The sequence below is a fragment of the Mustela nigripes genome, chromosome 9 (genome assembly GCF_022355385.1).
Source record: "Mustela nigripes isolate SB6536 chromosome 9, MUSNIG.SB6536, whole genome shotgun sequence".
Lineage (NCBI taxonomy): Eukaryota > Metazoa > Chordata > Mammalia > Carnivora > Mustelidae > Mustela > Mustela nigripes.
The window spans coordinates 47,949,952-47,973,148 of NC_081565.1; the positions used below are offsets into that span (position 1 = coordinate 47,949,952).

Here is a 23,197-nt window from a genome sequence, read left to right on the forward strand (position 1 = left end):
TGTTGGTTGGACGACTGCCTTCGGCTCAGGTCATGATCCTGGAGTCCCGGGATCGAGTCCCACATCGGGCTCCCAGCTCCACGGGGAGTCTGCTTCTCTCTCTGACCTTCTCCTCGTTCATGCTCTCTCTGTCTCTCTCTCAAATAAATAAATAAAAAATCTTTAAAAAAAAAAATAATGTACTCAATAAAAAAGATCATAAATAGGAGCACCTGAGTGGCTCAGTTGGTTAAGTAGCTGCCTTCAGCTCAGGTCATGATCCCAGGGTAGAGGGATCGAGCCCCAAATCAGACTCCCTGCTCAGTGGGGAATTCACTTCTCCCTCTCCCTCTCCCCCCCGTTCATGTGCTCCCTCTCTCTAATAAATAAATAAAATCTTTTTTTTTTCTTTAAAGATTTTATTTATTTGCGAGAGAGAGCACTAGAGTGCACAAGCAGGGGGAGCAGCAGGCAGAGGGAAAAGCAGACTCCCCACTGAGCAGGGCTTGATCCCAGGATTCTACCACATATACCAGTTACATGGCATCTTCTGGGGCACTCTGCTCACTAAGTAGGAGCCCTTCTCTTAACAAACGGCTTTCTGGAACCTTCAAGGCAATGGTTAGGGTCAACTTCAAAAGAAAGTACAATGCCTTCCCTTGTCCAAACTTCTCAATAAAATCCAGTGTATTTAAAAAAAAATAAAATTGTTGCTATGGGTATTTTCTTTTTAACATAACTCTACCATGTTACATTATATAGATGACAAAGAAAAGACAAATCAATGCTCCTACCTACTAAGCTTGACGTGAGTATTAACCCTTAAATAGTCTATTACTATTTATAGTACCCTCCTACCTAACCTAAACCCCTCCTGCTTTCAGGACATCTGCTCTATTCACTCTTCAGTTTTCATAGTATTGGGAAGATGGTTATAAATATCCCAGAGCAGAAAGAATGTGGGGTAACAGATTCCAATTCCAAGGAAGCAACCCTGAAATCCATAATGGTGATATCAGCATGTTTTCAACTCTATCTCCATCTTCTATGTCTTTGAATTACTAACTTCCTGAGAGGTCCAACACCCACCATCACTGTTGAATTAAATAATTTGTCATTGATTAGCATATCTGTTCATAACTTCATTAATAATTCACACACACACACACACACACAAATTGTTTTAAAGGAGAAACAGCATACCTAATAGTATACAAATTCCGAATATTCTTCTCCCCTCCTTGTCCTTCCTTAAAAGCTTGCATTTGTAATAATTTCATAATGGCTGTTATCAGGCCATGTGTATTCCTGTAAAGAAATACAACAACATGTTAAATGCTATAGATATAAAGTGAATATTCTAATCAGGTACTTACATCTACCATTTTTAAATAACTGAACACTTGCCACCCACACTGAACAGTAACCGCCCACATGCAGCCCCCTCATTCTACCACGCAGCCAAGAGGCCTGAAGGTAGATAGCTCTCAACCCACACATTTAAAAGAGAAGAAATGGAACCAAGGAATCAAACCACCAACCTATCAATCACCTCTCTACACTTGGGGGGTATCAATCAGGAAAAAATAAACATTAGCCCACATAATTGCAGGTGGTGACCACATCAGTTACCCATACTGAATAATTAAGTCCTTCATTTATAAATATTAGTAGGCCATGAATAATAACCAGACATATGAAATGGATTCGCCACTCAAAAAAGTGGGTGAGGGGACCATTCAGAGCAAATAACCCCCAATAAAATAAAGTTAATGGGAGTAGGTAGAAAAACCTTAAATTTTTTCTTTATTCTCTGTAAGAAGTAGGAAGATAATATACAGAAAGAAAGAAAGAGACAAAAAGAAAAGAAAGAAAGATTGACTTCATTATTAATTTTTTTAAATTGTGACATGGAATTTTTTTCCTGAAGTAAAAGTGACAAATACAATTGCAGTATATTTTAGTGTGCAATATGATATATGCATGCATTAACTTAATTACAGGCAATCATTTTATAATTAACACATCCATCAACTCACATAATTTATTTCATTTTTTGGAGGTTGGGGGGGTTAAAATGCTAAAGATCTATCCACAGGAATTTCAAGTATATAACACAGTATTGTTAATGCTAGTCAACGTGCTACACATCAGAACTTGCTCATCTTCTAACTGGAAGTTTGTATCCTCTGATCCACCTCTCCCCATGTCTCCGACCCAGCCCCTGGCAACCACCATTCTACTCTGTTTTTGTGTTGTTGTTGTTGTTTTTTATTCCACATATAAGTGTGATCACTCATAATAACTCTGGGTTATTTCACTTAGCATCAGGCCCTCCGGGCTCAACCATATTGTCACAAATTAGCCTGCCCTTTTTATATAAGGTTCTCCCTGGGAACAGAAAAGAAATATTAGAAATAAAAAATATATATATTGCATGTTAAATGGGGGAAAAAAAAGAATTTTTTTTTTAAAAGATTTTATTTATTTATTTGACAGAGAGAAATCACAAGTAGATGGAGAGGCAGGCAGAGAGAGAGAGGGAAGCAGGCTCTCTGCTGAGCAGAGAGCCCGATGCGGGACTCGATCCCAGGACTCTGAGATCATGACCTGAGCCGAAGGCAGCGGCTTAACCCACTGAGCCACTCAGGCGCCCCAAGGAATTATTTTTTAAATCATGATTGTTAATACATAAGGAGCATCCATTGTAAGCTATGCGCTTCCTTAAGTGCTTAACAGGTATTGTCATTTGCTATCCAAAATATAGTAAGTTACAAATCACTGATTATTTTTAGGCTAGGACAAGACTTGGACTTAATTCAGTGGTATCATTTGGAGCAGTTATGTGAAGTGTTATTTAGTGTATCTTTTACAATATTGGAAGTTTCCCAACTGACATTATGGTTTGCCCACGCTGTCCAATACAACAGCCAACAGCCACACGTGACCGCTAAGCACATGTAATATGGCTAATCTGAGATGTGCTAGAAGTGTACAACACACACTGGATTTTAAAGACTTAGGACACAAAAAACAATATTAAATATTATGTGTAATTTTTTATATTGATTGTATTTGGAAATACTATTTTCAATACAGAAGGCACGTAATGGATATAATTAAAATCAACACCACCTGTTTAACTTTTTAATGTGACCATGAGAAAATTTTGAATTTTTGAATTATTTGAAATTATTTGAAAATTTGAAAATTTCAAATTATTAAATTACTTATTTATTTTGAATTATTTGTTTGTTTGTTTTAAGTTTATTTATTCTTAGCAATCTCTGCACCCAAGTGGGGCTTGAACTCACAACCCCAAGATCAAGAGCTGCATGCTCTACTGCTTAGCCAGCCAGGTGCCCCTGAACTCCCAGTTTTCTAAACTTTAAAGCCAGTCTTGTTTGGTCTTATTTGTGGACCAGATTTTAATGTGTAAATAATTAAGTGTACTATATTTTAAGTGAGAGTACAGCATGAACAGATTATAAGTTTTGAAAAATGATGGCATCAATCAAATAACAAATCCATTCAGACAGCAGTTAAATTCAATTGAATAATTATTTAGATTATTTAAATATTTCAAGGGGGCTGAGAGGGACGGTTTCAGATTATTATTTAAACCCCTATTTTAATTCTAACTAGCTGGGGAATGTTGGCCAAGGCCCTTAATACCTAGGAGCCACAACATCCTCATCTATATAATCTAGAATCATGATAATAGCCCCACTTGTGTTGTTATAAAGAATAAATACAAATATGTCAGTAAAGCACCTGGTTATTTTTTCAATAAAGTTTGGTAATCTAAAACATGTAACTGTACCACCAAGATTATAATGTTTTTCCCTCTTTACAGATGAGGCTACTATGCAAACTTGTACAAGCATCAGAGTTCATAAATGCTCAGAACTAGAATGTCCCTGAACTACCTACATACCCAAACTTATCCTAACTCCTAGTATTTTCCATCTCTCCTTGCAAACCCTTCTTTTTCTTGTTTTTAATCAACTGTTATTCAGTATCCAAGATCTGCTCTTAAAAAACTAAATTTCTAGAGCGCCTGGGTGGCTCAGCGGGTTAAGCCTCTGCCTTCGGCTCAGGTCATGATCTCAGGATCCTGAGATCGAGTCCCACATCAGGCTCTCTGCTTGGCAAGGAGCCTGCTTCCTCCTCTCTCTCTGCCTGCCTCTCTGCCTACTTGTGATCTCTCTCTGTCCAATAAATAAATATTTTTTTAAAAATTAAATTAAAAAAAACTAAATTTTTATTGAATTCTATATGATTCCAGAAAAAGGTTACAATAATAGTTTGATTGGGGGCACCCAGGTAGCTCAGTCAGTTAGGTATCCTGGGATCAAGCCCCAAATTGGCAGGGAATCTGCTTCTCCATCTCCCCCTGCCCCTCCCCCCTGCTTGTGCACTCGGTCTCGCTCTCTCTCTCAAATAAATAAATAAATAAATCTTTTTAAGATTTTTTAAAATAAATAAATAGTAGTTTGATTAGTCCTGAAATTAAAATGATGAAATACGAGAAAATTTTCTATCTTGTCAAGACAAGATAGAAAATTTTTCATTGAATCTATGTCTTCAAATTCAAAAGGCTACCAAGGGCTAGGCAAGATGTGAAAAAAATCGCTGACATTTCTCAAATCCAAAGATAAAAGGAAAATCCTATGACCTCTCAGATTTTATAAAATAAAATTTATAAAATAAAGACCATTAAAAATAATATGCAAATCACAGAAGAATAAGGTTCAAAATATCCAGTGTTGATGAGTGAATGGGGAAATAAACACTTTCAGGTTGAGTATACATTGGTTCAGTCTTTTTTTTTTTTTTTTTAAGTGATCTCTACACCCAACACGGCACTTGAACTCACAACCCTGAAATCAAGAGTAACATGTTCTCCCAACTGAGCCAGCCAGGTACCCCCACAGGTTCAGTCTTTATGGAGTGCAAACAGCCGTATTCATAAATGTTTAAATCCATAAATTCAACTTCTAAGAACCCATCATACAGAAATACCCTTATATGGTCAAAAGAAGATCTCATGCTGTATTTGTTATCTTTAAAAATAGAAGAAAAACATGTTTGTCAATAGACAAGTGTTTAAAATATGATACATTTAGGGCACGTGAGTGGCTCTGTCAGTTAAACATCCAACTCTTGGTTTCAGCTCAGGTTATAGTCTCAGTCTTAATTAAGATCAAGCCTCACCTTGGGCTCCTGGCTCGGCAGGAGTCTGCTTGTCCCCCTCTCCCCTCTGCCCCGTACCTCGTATGCACATGCCCTCCCATGTGTGCACACTCTCTCTCTCTCAAACAGATACAATCTTTAATAATAACAATAAAATAAACTATGATACATTCATAATAAAGAATACTCTGCAGCTGTTAACAAAGAGGCAATGGATGTATGGAAAGATATCCTATACCTATTAAGTGAAAAACGCAAGTTTTAGAACTATGCATATGACACAGGATTGGATTACCCAATTTTAAAACATTTGGAGTGTCCATAGTTATAAATACTTTCTTTATAGGTTTAGACATGGGGCTCCAACTTCACTGGAGTGAAGTGATTCCAAGTGCCTGGTCCTGACTACAGATCACCACTCCTGCTCCCTCTGTATTGCAGAGGGAACCAAGTGCAGATCTGAAGTTGCCTCTGAAACACACTAAGAGCCCTGAGTCTTCTAATTCCCAGTTTTCACCGGAGCCCAAAAAGACACTGAATTTTTAAAAAAGAAGAAAAAAGAGAGGATGCCTGGGTGGCTCAGTTGGTTGAGCGACTGCCTTTGGCTCAGATCAGGATCCCGGAGTCCTGGCATCGCACTCCACATGAACTTCCCAGCTCCTCTGGGAGTCTGCTTTTCCCTCTGACCTTCTCCCCTCTCATGCTCTCTCTCTCTCTCTCTCTCTCGCAAATAAATTAAATCTTTTAAAAAATTAAAATAAGGGACGCCTGGGTAGCTTAGTTGGTTAAGCATACGCCTTCAGCTCAGGTCATGATCCCGGGGTCCTGGAATGGAGTCTGGCCTCTGCTCTTAGCTCAGCCGGGAGCCTGCTTCTCCCTCTGCTGGCCCCTCCCCCAGCTTGTGCTTGCTCACTCTCACTCTCTTGTGACAAACAAATTAATTAAATATTAAATAAATAAATAAATAAAATTTTAAAATAAAATAAAAAATAAAAAAGAAGAAAAGAGAAGATGACAAAAATGAAAAGTTATACCATTTACTACTTTCACTACCTACAAGTGCCATTGTTTGGGTTTTCAAAAAAGTATGCACCACTTTTATTTTTCTAATAGTAAAAAAAGGGTAAAAGATTTATAATCTCATGGTGAAGAAGGACTCGCTGAACACAAATAGAAGAGGAAATCTGATCCCCTAGATGGGTAATAAGAGCAGAAATTTAAGTAAACAAATAATCACAGTATCTTTTGTTTACAACCTATGGTTAGTCACAGTTTGGCACAGACACAGATACATGTTCATATGAAAAAGGAGACTTCTGAGGAACATTTTCAGATATTGGAATTAGCCCTTGGAAAAGCAGGTTTTCTATGTACATATATATACAGAAGAGTTCTTTAACGAGACCAAGTGAAGGCTTTAATCAGGACAGAAAAGATCTGGTTACATATTATAACTATGTGTTACTAGATATTCCCACATCAACATTGGAACTCTGTTTCAAAGTCAACATCTGTCTCAAAGTCAACACGTCTAAAATCTAACTCTTGTTCTTCCCACACACCTTTTCTCTAGTTGTTCCTTATCTACCTTGGCAAGTCAGAAATCAAGGCGTCACCTTTGACATATTCCATTCAGTCATCCTCATATGTAACTTACCTCAATGCTTCACCCCTTCTTTTCTTTTTTTTTTTTTTTTTAATTTATTTATGTGAGACAGAGGGAGAGTGCACCAGGTGGAGAAGCAGAGGAATAGAGTCCTCCTAAGCAGACATCACACTGAGCATGGAACCCAATACGGGGCTTGATCTAATGACTCTGAGCTCATGACCTAAGCTGAAACCAAGAGTCAGATGCTTGACTGACTGCATCACCCAAGTAGCCCAACTTCACCCCTTCTATAGCTTCCAAATCCACTTGTTTCCCTCCCTGGTGCAAGCAGGTATCTTCCTTCTCCTGATCTATACAGCAAGAGCCACCTAAACTCATCTCCTTATACCATTCTACCTGCCTACCCAAAACCCAACACTTTTTTTTTTTTTTAAGATTTTATTTCCTTGATGGAGAGAGAGTGAGAGAGCCCAAGCAGGGCGAGTGATAGAGGGAGAGGGAGAAACAGGCTCCCCACAGAGAAGAGCTCAATCCAAGGAGTCAGGAATCATGACCTGAACTGGAGGCAGATGGTTAACCAACTGGGCCACCCAGGTGCCTCCAACACTTTTAATATTACGTGCATATTGAAGCCAGAGAGGCCTTTTTGAAACGCCTGATACCCATGAGATAAATACTTGGGTAGATTCCCTGACACTCAGGATAAAGATGCAAATGCTCAAGATAAGCCATTGTGAACTGCCTTCTCTTGCCCCTACCTACCTTCCCAGCTTCATCTCAAACCACTCTCCCTTTGTTTTTAACACCCTTTTCTCTTTTTTGTAAAGATGTTATTAGTTTGAGAGAGAGAGAGAGAGCAGGAGCTGGGAAAGGTTGAGCATGGGGCTCAACCCCAGGTCCATGTGGGACTCGATCCCAGGACCCTGAGATCATGACCTGAGCCAAAGGCGACACTTAATCAACTAAGCAACCCAGGGGCCCCAGCTTTTGACATAGTTACTGCCATTGCTACTGTTTGGAGAGGTAATACAAAGTTTCAAAACAACATTCCAGAACATGACAATGGAAAACATGGCAGCATCTCACCAGCACAGGAACATAGTTACATTACCTTTGACAATGACTCTCTATCCACTCAACTCTCTATCCACTCATCTGCCTAGCCCTGACACCAACACCAGTCGGACCAACACCAGTCTGACATCAGTCACATAGGCATAGTTACAGTTCAAAGCTACAGCTGAGCTGAGGGGCTGAAAGATACCTATTTCCCAACTCACGGCTTTCCTCCAAGTTCAATCCCAGTGCAGAAGACTCCTTGGAAATAGTGTTCCAGTCTCCTGCGTGGGGACTTGCTATTCTTTCCCCATTCATGTGGTTCATGTGTAACCTAGCACACATATATTCACACAGTGAAGACACAGCCTCTAGAGGGCTACACTGTGTCTCCCAAAAGGATACATCTAAGTCCTGTCCCCTGGGACCCATGAACATGACTTTATATGGAAATAGGGTCTCTGCAGATATGGTTAAGGATCCTGAGATCAGCTCATCCAGGATGGGCCTTAAATTCAATGACTGGTGTGCTTCTAAGAGAAAGGGAAGGGAGAGCATAGACAGACACCCAGACAAGGAGGGCCTGGAAAGACAGAGTTACGAAGCCACAAGCCAAGGAATACCAAGGATTGTAACAGCTAAGAGAAGAGCTAATAGAGAGAAATGGAACACGTGCTCCCAGCCTCCAGAAGGAACCAATCCTGCAGCGTCCTTGGTTTGGGATTTCTAGACCCCAGAATTGTGAAATAATAAATTTCTGCTATTTTAAGCCACAAAGTTTGTGGTCATTCTGTGGAAACAGCCCTAGGAGACTAACACATAGCCTCTGGCAGACCTGACTGGTCCAGAGTGAACATCTCACACATACACGGGTCCTTGGAAATCTGTAATCATGGCTAAGCTCAGTATGGCTGTCCCTTAGATAGAAGAGCAATTAGCCCAGGTGCAGGTGGTGCCCTGTGGATTAGTAGCAGAAAGACTCAGTCTGCGGCAAGAGGGGAGAAACATGCAATCTGTATCCAATTCATTTCTGAGGCCTGGCTGCATCCCTGTTCTTGGGTCCTGGGGGACACCCATTTACCAAAAAAATAAAAAGCACCCTTTGAGGCTCAAATTAGTTCAAGTGGGTTTCTGTAACTCGTAGCCCAGAGAGTGCTAACACACTCAGTAACCTGCTGCCAAAAGTCCTTCAGTGAAGATCAGCTGGAACAAGTTCTTCCTTGGGAAGTTTCCAGAAAAAGCTGACTTGACTCGAGAAGCCTCTCAGTGAGAGCAGCAGAGACTTCAGGCCTCAGCTACAAGCAGAGCAGCAAGAGACAACGGAAAAAGAAACCTCAGTTTTCCCTGGGCCTAAGAGCCAAGACCCAGATCTTAACATGAAAGGGAGTTGCAGGTCAAAAATGATACTGAGTGTTCAAGGAAATAAATAAATAAGGCCAAAGAGAAAACATTTTTGGTCAAGCTGTACAAACCCCAGTAATTAAAACCACACACGAAATTGCTTTTCTCTAGGTAAATATAGCACAGTCACTATTGTGCGTATGAATAGCACACGCCAGGTTTCCTTTGTTTGGGGGTGACTGGATTACAACATGAAACTCATGTATGCTCAGTCTCTTTTTGGAAAGACCTCAAATAATACTTGGCTCTTTGATTTTGAAATACTCCAAATATGAGGTACAAGGAAGTACCCATACTACTTTTTGGACCAGGGATGAAAATTACCAAGTGTCTGGGTTGAAGAGAATGACACAAATTATCTCTGGAGGGGGCATCCCTGGGTCTGATGGGAACAAATGGTATGAATGCGGCCAAGTCTTTTTTTCACCAGAAAGGATAATTGGTCAGCCTTAAGAACAGTAAGTCACCAGCAAACAAGGGAACGTTAAACACTAGATTAATGATCAAATCATTTTTGAAATTCATTATAAAATTATGAGAGAGAGAGAGAGAAAGAGAGAGACAAAAAAGACCAGGAAGAAAGGAAGGAAATCAAAAACAGTTCTGGGAAACCAGGCTTGCATAAATGACAAAAAAAAAAAAAAAAAATGCTTAAAAAAAAATCTAAGAAATATAATACTACTGACTGCTTGCTTGGGGAAGTTCTACATACTCATTTATCTTCTCAGTCCCAGAAAACAGCCTGATTTCTTCTGAAGCCTTTTCCCACTATAAAAGTAACATGGATTTCAGTAGTTGCTTTTCCTAAATCACCTAGAAACATCTTAGTACAAATACATGGCTCTTACAATGGAAGATTTTGAGACAAACAAAGCCTTCAATCAGATCAAGGAACTTGAAAAGAAATAGGGCAGAATGTCCTAGACGGCAAAAGTGCCTGGAATCACTTTTCTGGTTACGAGCTGCAAGCTGAAAGACATTCTGGGATTTGGGGGCAAAGAAAAAGGATTGGAGAAAAGAAAAGAACATTTGGAAACAAGCTTAACAGCTTACAGGAGTATTTAGAAGAGAAGATTGGGAAACTGACATGGTCTTAACAATTCTGTCACTCTCAGGTAAGAATGAAATAAGCAATGATGCCCATGTAGATACGACCCTGAAACCATCTCTCAAGTTCAAGAAAAATACTGATGCCCCATGGGGCACCTGGGTGGTTCAGTCATTAAGCGTCTGCCTTCGGCTCAGGTCATGATCCCAGGGTCCTGGGATCCAGCCCTGCGTGGGGCTCCCTGCTCGGCGGGAAGCCTGTTTCTCCCTCTCCCACTCCCCGGCTTGTGTTTCCTCTCTCACTATGTCTCTTTAAAAAAGAAAAAAGTGGGGTGGGAAAAAAGAAAAGAAAAGAAAAGAAAAAGATACTGACACCCCAACTACAGATGAAAGCATGCTATGACCAGACCCCTTAAATCTTGGGGAAAACCTATGAAGCCATCCTTCCTTGACACTTCTTCTCCTGCCAAATAAAACAAAAATGGAGAAAACTAAATAGTAAAGAAAAGCTTCAATAATACAAGATATGAATACTGTCTCCTCAGTTGCTAGCCATCGCCTACAAGAGAATGAAACAAGTCCACAAGGAACATAGTCATCAATAAAAGAGAAGAGCCTGAAATACAAAAACTTTTCTCATTAAATTACCCTAAATGTCAACTCCCAATAGTTCTTCGAGTCATTTTTAAACAACTTGGACCTTCATCAATTCACGATCAAAGACTCACTGAATCCATCAGCTTTAGTCAGGACCACTATGGGCATTTTTAATAGTCTATGCAAGATTTCATTAAAAAGCAGGCTTTAAGGGTGCCTGGGTGGCTCAGTCAGTTAAGCATCCGAATCTTGGATTCAGCTCATGTCATGTTCTCGGGGTTCTGGGATCGAGCCCCATCTGCACTGGGATCTGTGCTCAGTGTAGAGTCTGCTTAGCATTCTCTCTCTGCCACTCCCCTTGCCCCTTCTCTCTCTCAAACAAATAAAATCTTTTAAAAATAAAAATAAAAAGTAGGCTTTCCTTTAGGAATCTCAGAAAACAGACTTTAATCTCCCATACCTCAACACACATTATTTTCTCCAAATATATAAATCACAGGTCTCTCCCCTATTTAAAAGCAAAAAAGGCACACAAATCAGGAGCTAGTCTGGTTTATCTAGCACAGGACCATCTTCCCAAACACATTTTTAAAAGAAGGAAGGGGTTGGGGAAGCAGTTGAACTGAAATTACAGGCTGTCATGACATCTCAGTATTGAAAACAGAATACCTAGTTCTACAGGAGAGAACACTTTCTGTGCACAATCCCGTTACTAAGCAACTACAACAATGGCTGCACGAGCCTCCTAGAAGCAGGCACAGTAAAGGAGGGGAGGGGTGCGGAATCTAAGAACAGAAAAATGGAAAAACTTGCTTTGGGAATTATTATCTCAGGATAAATTCAATGTAAAAACAAAAATAAACAAAATCTAAAATAATCTAAACTTAAAACAAGCAGTTCCTTAAGAAACGAAAAAAGTACATGCTACCATGTATCATGCACTTGAATTTCAGTTTGTTTAATTTCAAAATTCACATTTTAACTGGTGATAATGATTTCCTTACTGTGTTTCCTTTGTGGTCCCCCTTCTTTCCTTCACCCTCCCTAGGGAATAATGTTTTTTCAAATTTCCTTACTGATTAAAAGAACATTTTAGACCTCTTAAATCCATTTCTTTGTTTACAGAAGCTATAAAAACTAGTTTACAATTGTTTCATGTTGCCTTTGAACCAAGAACACTCTTAGACATCAAACTATTCCTTTGAAGGGAACAGTCTCTCAAACAGAGCCAGACACTTTCCCAGCCACGCCCTGAAGTTTAGACAACCAGAGCTTTGCAAATGTCAAGTCTTTTGCAAAGTTAGACTCTACAGTATAGCAGGCTCTAGACCACTATTTCTCAAATTGCAGGTTGAATGGCCCAGGCTGGGGAGAGGGCTCCCATACGCGTTCCAAGAGAATTTTAAAGACTAGATTTACAAAGGGCTGAGAAGCAGGTTATAAGGCTGGGGGAGATGACCTCACAGACCTTTCCTTCCATCTTTCCTTGTTCCTTTCAACATTTCCTGCAATGCTGAGAAAGCTCCCGAAGCTACATTCTCCATTCTACAGAAGGCTGCTTCTCACTAAGGCTACCTCCCTCCCTCTCTCAATCTCTCCCTCAGTTCCTGAAAGATGCTATGCTAGTAGGTAGGCAAAACGAAAAGATTACACTTTAGAATTATTGTTCTACGTCAAAGCTGAGCAATTACTGTATGGCTCTGTTCCCAGGGTGCCTCTACATCCTGATAAATCTCTCTTTGAAGAGAAATCCAGAGACAAGTAGAAACTTAAATGCTGGAAACTGAAGATGCAAAATATCTCAGTCAAGAAGCACAGGGAAATGACAAGTCATTCCTGCTTTTATATCCCAAAGATAAAGATGGGGGGAGTGGGGGAGGAGGGAATGTTTGCTTGATTTTTATCTCTAGTTTTATACTTTTGTGGACAGAAAAGATGCAAGATGTGATTCCAATCTCTTTTAAATTTATTGAGATTTGTTTTGTGGCCTAGCATGTAAGGTATTCAGGACAACGTTCCATGTACACTTGAAAAGAAATGTGTATTCCATTATTTGGGGATGGAATGTTCTGGATATATCCTGTTAGGTCCATCTGGTCCAACACGTCATTCAAAACCACTGTTTCCTTGTTGAGTTTCTGTCTGGATGTTCTGTCCATTGATATAAGTGGGGTGTTACAGTCTTCTATTATTGTATTACAGTTTTCTTCCTTTATGTCTATCAATAGTTGTTTTATATATTGCTCCCATGTTGGGTGCATAAATATTTAAAATTGTCATATCTTCCTGTTAGATTGTCTCCTTTATCATTATATAGTGTTCTTCTCTGTTTCTTGTTACAGTCTTTGTTTCAAAGGCTATTTTGTGCAATGTAAGGACTGGTGCCCCAGTTTTCTTTCTTCTTCCATCTGCATGGTGAAAAGATGGTTTTGTGTGTCAGAAAATTCCCTGCACAGCATTTGAAGGAGAAGGCTGTTTGGGCCTCCTGTTTTTAATTAAATTAAATTAAATTTCTTAAATTTGATTCTCATTTTGTTTTTTTTCTAATGACAGAAACAATGCAAAGTATAGTCTTGGTAATCCTTACAAACCACAAAGCTCCGCTACTTGAAGTCAAGCAAATGAAAAAATTCTTCACACATAATTATTATCTTTACTGGCAACAATAAAGAAAAATGTCACACTTATATAACACATTTCATCATCAAATTGATTCAAAAATTAAACTGGTTCGCTTCAAGGTCTACCCTGTCTCCATCTCCCTGAGGCTTGTAAGTTAGTCAAGAACATTCTCAGACAGGAAACTTGAAAAAAAAATTTTCCCCCAGGATCTTCCAATCACTAAAATTCCTATATAGGTGGGATGCCTGGGTGGCTCAGCGGGTTAAGCAGCTGCCTTTGGCTCAGGTCATGATCCCAGGGTCCTAGGATCAAGTCCAGCATCAGGCTCCTTGCTCAGCAGGGAGCCTGCTTCTCTCTGCCTTTGCCTGCTTGTGCTCTCCTGACAAATAAATAAATATTTTCTTTAAAAAAAAAAATTCCTATATAGGTTTACTATATAGGAATAAATAAAATAAAATACAAGGCTTTCTTCTATATCGTGACCATGTTTCTGATGACCCTTGAAAACTAACAGTCACCTGTATGTATCAGATTACTCATTGAAGCACTACTTATACTTGCAAAAAAAGAAATTGAGGGGTGCCTGGGTGGCTCAGAGGGTTGAGCCTCTGCCTTCGGCTAAGGTCATGGTCCCAGGGTTCTGGGATCAAGTCCCACATCAGGCTCTCTTCTTGGCCGGAGCCTGCTTCTTTCTCTTCCTCTGCCTGTCATTTCCTCTGTTTGTGCTCTCTCTCTCTCTCTCTGGCAAATAAATAAATAAAATCTAAAAAAAAAAAAAAATTTGAAAACAACAGGGAATTGGGTAAATTATGGCACATTCATACAATGGAATATTATGCAGCTCCAAAAAATCAGAAAGCACTTTATTTTTGTTAAAGAACAGTCTCCAAGATACATATTTTCACTTAAGAATGAAAAATAAACCGTGTGCCTAATAGGCTATTTCTTTTCTTAAGGAAAAATAAACAGGTAAATTGTCAGTTATATGTACAAAAACACGTTTATAAGAAAAATAAGACCGTGTAAGACTTTTGCCTCTGAGGAAAAAAACTGAAATATAGGAGTAAGACAGACACCTTGCCTCATATACCCTTTTGGAATTTTTCCATATGATTGTGTTGCTTATTTGAAAAACACATTTTTTTACTTTAATTTTTTAGACAGTGAGCAGAAAGAGAGAGAGAGAATCTTAAGCTAGGCAAAGAGCCTGATGCAGGGCTCAATCTTACAACCCTGAGATCATGACCTGAGCTGAAATCAAGAGTCAGACACTTAATCAACTAAGCCACCGAGGCACCTCCAAAATATATGCATTTTTTTAAAGATTTTATTTATTTATTTGACAGAGAGAGATCACAAGTAGGCAGAGAGGCAGACAAAGAGAGAGGAGGAAGCAGGCTCCGCACTGAGCAGAGAGCCCAATGCAGGGCTTGATTCCAGGACCCTAGGGTCATGACCTGAGCTGAAGGCAGAGGCTTTAACCCACTGAGCCACCCAGGCACCCCTCCAAAATATATGCTTTTAAATTTTAAAAAATCTAAGGTTACTGACAAATTGTAACGTATACAAATGACATGCTGATTCACTCTCCACAAGGCTCATGCTTTTCACTCTTTTTTGTTTTTTTAATTTATCTGACAGAGAGAATAGAAGCAGAGGGGAGTGGCAGAGGGAGAAGCAGGCTCCCCACTGAGCCAAGAGCCAGACACAGGGATCCAGGACCCAGAGATCATGACCTGAGCCAAAGGTAGCCGCCTAACTGACTGAGCCACCCAGGTGCTCCAGCCTGTTTTTCAGTTTACAATAGTAATGACAGACTTATACTGATGTGTGAAGGACATCCTACACAGCAAAATTTTCTAACACTACCTTCTGGAATTAAAAGATATAATCTGGGGCACCTGGCTGGCTCAGCTGGTAGAGCATGCAACTCTTGATCTCAGGGCTATATTAAGTTCAAGCCCCATGTAGAGTGTGAAAATTACACAAAAATAGCAACTTTTTTTTTTTTAAGATTTTATTTATTTATTTGACAGACTGAGATCACAAGTAGGCAGAAAGGCAGGCAGAAGGAGAGGAGGAAGCAGGCTCCCTGCAGAACAGACAGCCCAACGTGGGGCTCGATCCCAGGACCCTGGGATCATGACCTGAGCCAAAGGCAGAGGCTTAACCCACTGAGCCACCCAGGCGCCCCCAAAAATAAAATCTTAAAAAAAAAAAAAAAGGTATAATATAACCTGCTCTAATTATTCCTTACATAGACAGAGACATCACCCTGCTGATACTTACTTCTGAATATAAACAATACAACTCCACAGTGCAAGTAGATTTTATGTTTATGTTTATGAATTCTAAGGCATCTGAAAACTAGTTAGGGGGACACAAATACTAATACCTGCATCTGAAAAAAGGGCAGAAGGCAAAATCTACACGGCCTGCTTAAAATCAACCAATAAGTTAAAAGAGAAACACATTAAAACTTAACATTTTAAAAGCCTCTTCAAAATTACTTTTTTAAAAGTATGTGTACACACATGTGCACATGTGAACAGGTACACAAGTGTGGGTCTGCACACAATGAAAATGATTAAGTTTTTAGACATGATCAAATTCTTACTTATTCAGAAATATTTGGTCATCTAATTACTGTCCAAAAATGTGCTCAATATGAAAATATAGGTTTAAAAAAAATACTGTGAAAGATCAAGTAGCCCAGCTGGGAAGAGAGGTATTACCTGGCCAGGAGAGGTGACATGGAGCTGAACCTTGAAGAATGAAGGAGATTGTGTCAGAAAACAGGAAGAAACCCTCCATGCAGAAGTGGAGCTCACGCACAGGCTCAGGAACAGGGAAGGGCTGTGTATGGCTGGAGAAGAGGGTTCACGGCAGAAAACTCAGGCTGAACAAAAAGCTGGAGCTAGTCTGGGAAAGGGCAAGTATACCACGCTAAAGGGTTTGAGTTTCTGACTAGGGACAGCACACTACAAAGAAAACTCAAGGTTCCTAAAAAATACACAAAGAGGATCTAAAAGAACAAAATAAGATTTGTGAAGAAAGATGAAAAGGCCAGAGGTTATTCAACCTAGCCAACTCTAAGCCCAGGATGCCATCTTCCACAGATAGGACAATGACAGCTGTATTCCTTCTCCATGGAAAGCAGAAAAAAAAAGATTAGGTGTCCACCTCTGAGGACACTATGATTAAAAAAAAAAAAAAAAAAAAACACCACAAGGAGAGGGACACCTGGGGGGCTTGGTCGGTTCAGCGTCTGCCTTCGGCTCAGGTCATGATCTCAGGGTCCTGGGATCAAGTCTCGCATGGGGCTCTTGGCTCCGTGGGGAACCTGCTTCTCCCTCTCCCTGCCGATCTGCCCACTTACACTCTCTCTCTCTCTGTCAAATAAATAAATAAAATCTTAAGGGGGGAAAAAAAAAGAATGGTGCCTCAGAAAGCACTGGAGGCTTAACTACAGCAAATGACCACAAATTCCAAGACTATAGCGTTTAAATTGGCACATACGAAATATCAACTGCGTGACATCGTAAGGGAAAGAAAAACAACTGGCAAGTAGAGTGAATGTTGACATTTAATGGCAAATCAGTGACTTTTTTTCCTAAAAATGTGTTTTACTGATTAAACATGAAGGAAAGAATACCTGGTCGATGGCATCAGGTTGAGTATCCCATTGAGCACATAGTCAAACTCTGCATGATCCTGAGCGACAAGGGCCACCAGGCCTTCACAGCAGCCCGTTCGAACCACCACATTATCACTGCAACACTTCTCCCAAAGCAAGTTCAAAGCTGGAGTCTGAAAACAAACCAGTGATCAAAAGACACAACCAATGAGCAGCAAAGGCATGGACAACCCCAGACATTCATCGAAGCGTAATTTGTTCACAGTGGGCTAGCTTTCCCATACAAAGATGATGCTGTTGTCCCACCATTTGTAGAATAAACTAGAGTCGGTTCTCCGGGAGAGATAATGGATGTGTTCTGATACAGCCACTCTCGCCCATCTGGTGTCCCGGCTGCAGAATAAGGCTGGCTGCAAACAGGGGTATAACTTGAGTTTAAGCAACCCAAGGAAACTGACAGGGGATCAAAACAAAGGCCTGGCTCTCACACAGAGCTCCAACCAAGCCCTTGAACCAGACACCATCAATATCAGCTTAGCAGTTAGTCTAGGCTGAACTTCGTCCCAATCATGCCTGTGGTTTAAGCCCAAAATGCAACAACATTTTCAGAAAGTGTTTCTGCTCTCCTACCAGCAATCTTTACCACTTACATGCACCCCACATCCCCGACAATGCCCCTGCCTCAATTTACTGAAGTCTAATGTGAGTCCAGAGGAAAGATAGTAAAGGGGGGAACAGCAAGCTGCTATTTCCATGGTTTCCAACAAATGCCTAGAAAACTGCTGTGGTCAAGAAAGAAACTGACTTGGGACACCTGGGTGGCTCAGTCAGGTAAGCTTCTGCCTTCAGCTCAGGTCATGATCCCAGGGTCCTGGGATCGAGCCCCGCATCGGGCTCCCTGCTCAGCAGGAAGCCTGCTTCTCCCTCTCCCACTCCCCCTGCTTGTGTTCCCTCTCTCACTGTGTCTCTCTCTGTCAAATAAATAAATAAAAATCTTAAAAAAAAAAGAAAAGAAAGAAAGAAAGAAACTTGACTTTTTGCCCCCTCAGACCATAAATCTGTCATGTTTGATAGAGAAGTACCAGAAGGGAACATAAGTAAATGTAAGATCTTTATTTTGAAAAATCCTATGAAAGCAGAGCTTCTACCTTTCAGAACATCCTCAAGAATCCATGACCCACCCCACCAGAAGAGCATGACTAATGATAAACCATATTTGAATGTATTGTGGGTTAGTAAAGTCCATTTATATTTACATGCGGTTTGGGTTTTGTTTTGCTTTCTTTTGTTTTTTTAAAGAACATCATGAAGCTATTTTTCCCTCTTCCTGACATAAGTTACTAGAAAAATATATAATTTGAGGGAAAAAAACAAGGTTCCTCATCTCCCACAGAATAAAGAGTGAAAATCAACATCATATTGTGCTCACTTGCCCACAGTAGCTGGCTCTGAGAGCCTTTTCAGTCTTAGGATCGCACTATAACAGAACAATACAGTTAACAGTCAGTACAGGAAATAAATATTTATATTTCTGTTCTTTTACTCAGAAGGAAATTTTATTCACCTGTATGGCCAATATCAAAGGGTTCCATATGTCATTACTCCATTATAAACCAGAAAAATAGGGGCGCCTGGGTGGCTCAGTGGGTTAAAGCCTCTGCCTTCAGCTCAGGTCATGATCCCAGGGTTCTGGGATCAAGCCCTGCATTGGGCTCTCTGCTCAGCAGTGAGCCTGCTTCCTCCTCTCTCTCTGCTTGCCTCTCCGCCTACTTGTGATTTCTATCTGTCAAATAAATGAATAAAATCTTAAAAAAAAGAAAAACAGAAAAATAAAATAAAGGAATAAAAAAACCCTTGCTTCAGGTATTACTATGCCCTCATGGAAGTGTGCATACATTTACTAATAGAAGAGAAAACAGTTAAGTCATAGGGATTTGACATTCAGTAAATCCCAGCTGTTTAAGTAAAACCATTAGATCACCTCTGAGTACATAATGTGATTATAGACAGGATTAAGATGAGGGTTCTCAGAAAACCTAATTTATATGACTACATACAAATACCAGATAAATGCCAATTAGTGAAATTTGCCTCTACACTGATTTCAACATGGCAGCAGAAGCTGGAAAGAGATGTGACTTGGGAGTAGCTAATCAAAAGCAATGTGAAGGGGTTAAAAAAAAAAAAAAGGCAATGTGAGAGAAAGGAAATCAATTATTTCTGTTGGGAAAAAAAAAATCTTATTTCCATCATCTACATTCTCCACAGAGTTTACCTGAGAGCACCCACTCAAGTGGAGTCTCCAACCAGCAGGTCAAAATCTACAACACTGGCTGACCAAAACCCAAGTGGTCTGCATCTCAGGAAGTGGAGTACTGCTTCAATCCTAGCATTCTCTGTCCTATGCACGGTAATTTTCCTTCAGCTCCAAGTTCCAAAGCATGACCTTTCCAACTCAGAACTCATACTTAGGCCATCTGAAAGTAGGAGAAATCTCCTCCGTAGCAGAAAGCTGCTATGTTCACTTCTCCATTAAACAAAAAGATTCCCTCAGAGGTAATGCTAACTACCTTGTCTAAGGCATGCCTACCCTCATCCCACCCATGCTCCTTTTCACTAAAGTCACAGAATACTCCCCTTCCTCACCCCCTCCATATCTCACTCCCCAAATCTGCTGTAACCAATTTTAAATTATAAAGAATTCAGAAGAAGAACTTAGCAAACCAAAAAACAAACAAACAAACAAACAAAACCAGTTCAAGATCATTTCTACAGTGACCTGAAACAGAAGGCATGCCTATGTGCAGCTGGGAGCAGTTATCTGAAGAGAACTCAAGCACAAAGGTGAATACAGACCTGGTTTGTCGATTGGTGGATCTTTTCTGAAAACCCATTTTCCTTCAGGACTGCAGCAATAAGATGACCCACAGCCTTAAAAAAAAAAAAAAAAAAAAAAAAAAAAAATCAACAGATCTCTCCAGTTAGTGCATTTGAAGGTAACTCCTGTCAATACAAGTTGATATGGGAAAAAAAAAGAATACTAGGTGATTGGAGTATGAGTGTGCCAACCAGTCAAGTGGTAATAAAATTCCCATTCATTTGAGAGTGTGCTCTGTGGAAGGCACTGAATTAGGCATTCTACATACATAATTTCTTAGCTTCATAACAACTCTCAAGGTAGGCATTTTTATCCCAATAAGCAAACTACAGTTCATAGATGTTAAGAAAATTGCCAGATTTTCAGTTCAAATTGCTGTCACTTAGTATTAGAAGATAATGTGAGATTGCTTCATCCATTAAACTGGGAGACAAATGAGAAACTCCACAGCTTTTAAAATCATTTTTGCATCTAAATGAAATCCATCATGCTTCATCATGCCCTTAATGAAGATGGAGAAAACTCATCCCCATTTTTATGACCATAGCCCATACAGATCTGAACCAGTACCACAACCCTTCTCTTTCGCTTAGGCCTATGATTTAATTTCTTTATTATTTTCTTATAGGTTTTAGCCCTTGCAAAAGCTTTTAGTCTCATAAATTTCTAATATGTTCCCATATCCTGCTTTGGTCAAAAAGCCCAAAATTAAATCTAAGACTCTATTTCTAGAGGACTGTTGATGACAAATACATAAGTATCATTCCTTCCTACCACCTCAACTCCATTCCCCTGGTTCTTCACCCCTCCCCAGCACTGCTCTGCTGCCTTACAGCCATAGGCCAGCAACAATGACAGTCCTCCTACGTATGGGCTGGAAAAAACTCTCCAACTGCACCAAGTGTTGATCCTGCACTTGGACTGACATATGATACATCTGGGGGCTGCTGTCAGTCTTGAAGTCTCCAGAAAAGCTCACACAAAAACAAAGCATCTGGGGCGCCTGGGTGGCTCAGTGGATTAAGCCGCTGCCTTCGGCTCAGGTCATGGTCTCGGGGTCCTGGGATCGAGTCCCGCATCGGGCTCTCTGCTCAGCAGGGAGCCTGCTTCCCTCTCTCTCTCTCTCTGCCTGCCTCTCCGTCTACTTGTGATTTCTCTCTGTCAAATAAATAAATAAAATCTTTAAAAAAAAAAAAAAAAAAAAAGCATCTCCCCCACTTCATTTCTTTTCGTATTTCACACCTTGGAAATGCTTTAAGACCTCGATGCTTGATGATCTCAGTTTTGTAATATAAATCACTCAATGACATGAATATTACGTTTAGATCAATTAACTGTCTCTTACCTCCTAGTTCAAGGGAAATTAACAAGAACTGAAGACCAGTGAACAGCTTTGGTGGCTGTTTACAAAATACACCGTATTTCATTGAATGCAACCATCCATCAACAGCGAGAGGCACCATTATTTTATTTCTACTACTAAGGAAGAAAGGCTGCCCATTAACCTATGTTACATAATGTGCCTTATGATTTAGAGTTTTGATTTTATATTAGCGAAAGAGTTCCTTTAGAAAAATCACAGCCAAGTTCACAATGGTGCGGGCAAGACCAGCTGTGTAAAAACTGCTGCCACAAATTACTAGATGCAACCCAATTTCCAAGATGCTAAAATGTGGAAAAAATGTGTGTGAATCAATGAAATATGGTGCTAACACTGAGCAACAGTTACAAAAGAACAATAAGTATTCAGAGAGAACAGGGCACAATTGCAAGAACCACATAAAACCAGTATGAAACACAACAGGGACCAAAAAAAAAAAAAAAGAAAGAAAAGCTCCCATTCATGTTTAGAAAAAAAAGGACTAAAAGAAGATCAGCTTACTGAAAAACATCCCCCCACCAGATCCAACTTCTCTAGTTTGCCTTTCTGTGTATCCTAATAACAAATCAGAGAATACAGGCTAAACTGATTTTAAAGCACAAAGTCCAAGGATAAGTGACCCTGTATTGCTACTTAAGTTTTCCATAATACAATAGCTGAAAGAGACATTCTCCATCCATGAACTCATACATATACACTTCTCACTTAATTTAACAGTAACACACACAGGCACTTCTCAGTTATCTATGCTAATGAAGGGACTCCAGGCACAGAAAATAGAAACTGTGGACAGTATCCTCTTCATCCTCCTCTTCACGGTAAGGACCTGTGCTGTACAGGACAGGACTCCAACCCAGTCAGGTAGAAGGGAATCTTGCATAAGGAGTGTTCTACTCCTCATGGAAGGGTTCCCCACTACCCAGCTAGGTCAATTCCCACAGCAGGCATCTCCGGAGAAAACTTGCTGAAAGCGTCCAACAGGCTGTATACGCTGTTCGGTCTTGGAGCTGGCTTCTGCTGGTCGCCTGGTTTCACTCTCGCAAGAAAAGACAGCAAGCTATTACGGCACCTTGACCAACCAAAATGCTTCTAGTTAGTGCAAGGCCAACCAGAAACCCACTTTTGGTTGAATCCTAATAACAAAAAATCTCTCAAAATAAATTATCACCAAGCCCTGCCTGTATTACTACATACATCAATTTTTTTTTTTTTTAAATCCAGGGTATCTTACTTACTGAATGTTGGTTATTACAGTAAAAATCCCTTACTCTTTATAGTTGTACAGGGATAAAATAGACCATTTTAAGTATCAATCTCTCATACTCCATAGATATGTAACCATTTATTTCTATTCCCCAAAATTCATTGTAGACTTAAAAAAAAATACAGATCTAAGGGCCTCCTAAATAATCAAGGTTTTATTATGTCTAAGAAGAAAAGTATGATATAAACAGAAACCGAAACTGGGGGCACCCGGGTGGCTCAGTCAGTTAAGTGTCTGCCTTCAGCTCAGGTCATGATCTCTGGGTCCTGGAACAAGCCCCACGTCAGGCTCTCTACTCAGCGGGAAGACTGCTTCTCCCTCTATGCTCTCCCTCTCTCTCTCTTTCTCTCAAATAAATAAATAAAATCTCTTAAAAAAAAGAAGAAGAAGAAGCTGAGATTGGTCAATTTCAAATATTCACCTTCCTATGTCACATATAAATTTTCAGCGTTTTTTATTTAATTTTTTAATATAATCTTTACAAGATATGAGGGCACTTGGGTGGCTCAGTCGGTTAAGCAGACAACTCT

The 23,197-nt window shown here is 39.9% G+C and overlaps 1 protein-coding gene across 2 annotated transcripts in view; it reads right to left on the reverse strand.

Moving 5' to 3' along the window:
- Positions 1-23,197, reverse strand: part of FOCAD (focadhesin) — a 302,980-nt gene that overhangs the window by 245,516 nt on the left and 34,267 nt on the right. For both annotated transcript variants that reach the window (XM_059411566.1, XM_059411567.1), the window contains 3 exons: positions 20,001-20,075; positions 17,163-17,317; positions 1,183-1,287 (listed from right to left, as the gene is read on the reverse strand). In XM_059411566.1, the coding sequence (XP_059267549.1) occupies positions 1,183-1,287; positions 17,163-17,317; positions 20,001-20,075 (335 nt within the window). The remainder of the gene's footprint in view (positions 1-1,182; positions 1,288-17,162; positions 17,318-20,000; positions 20,076-23,197) is intronic.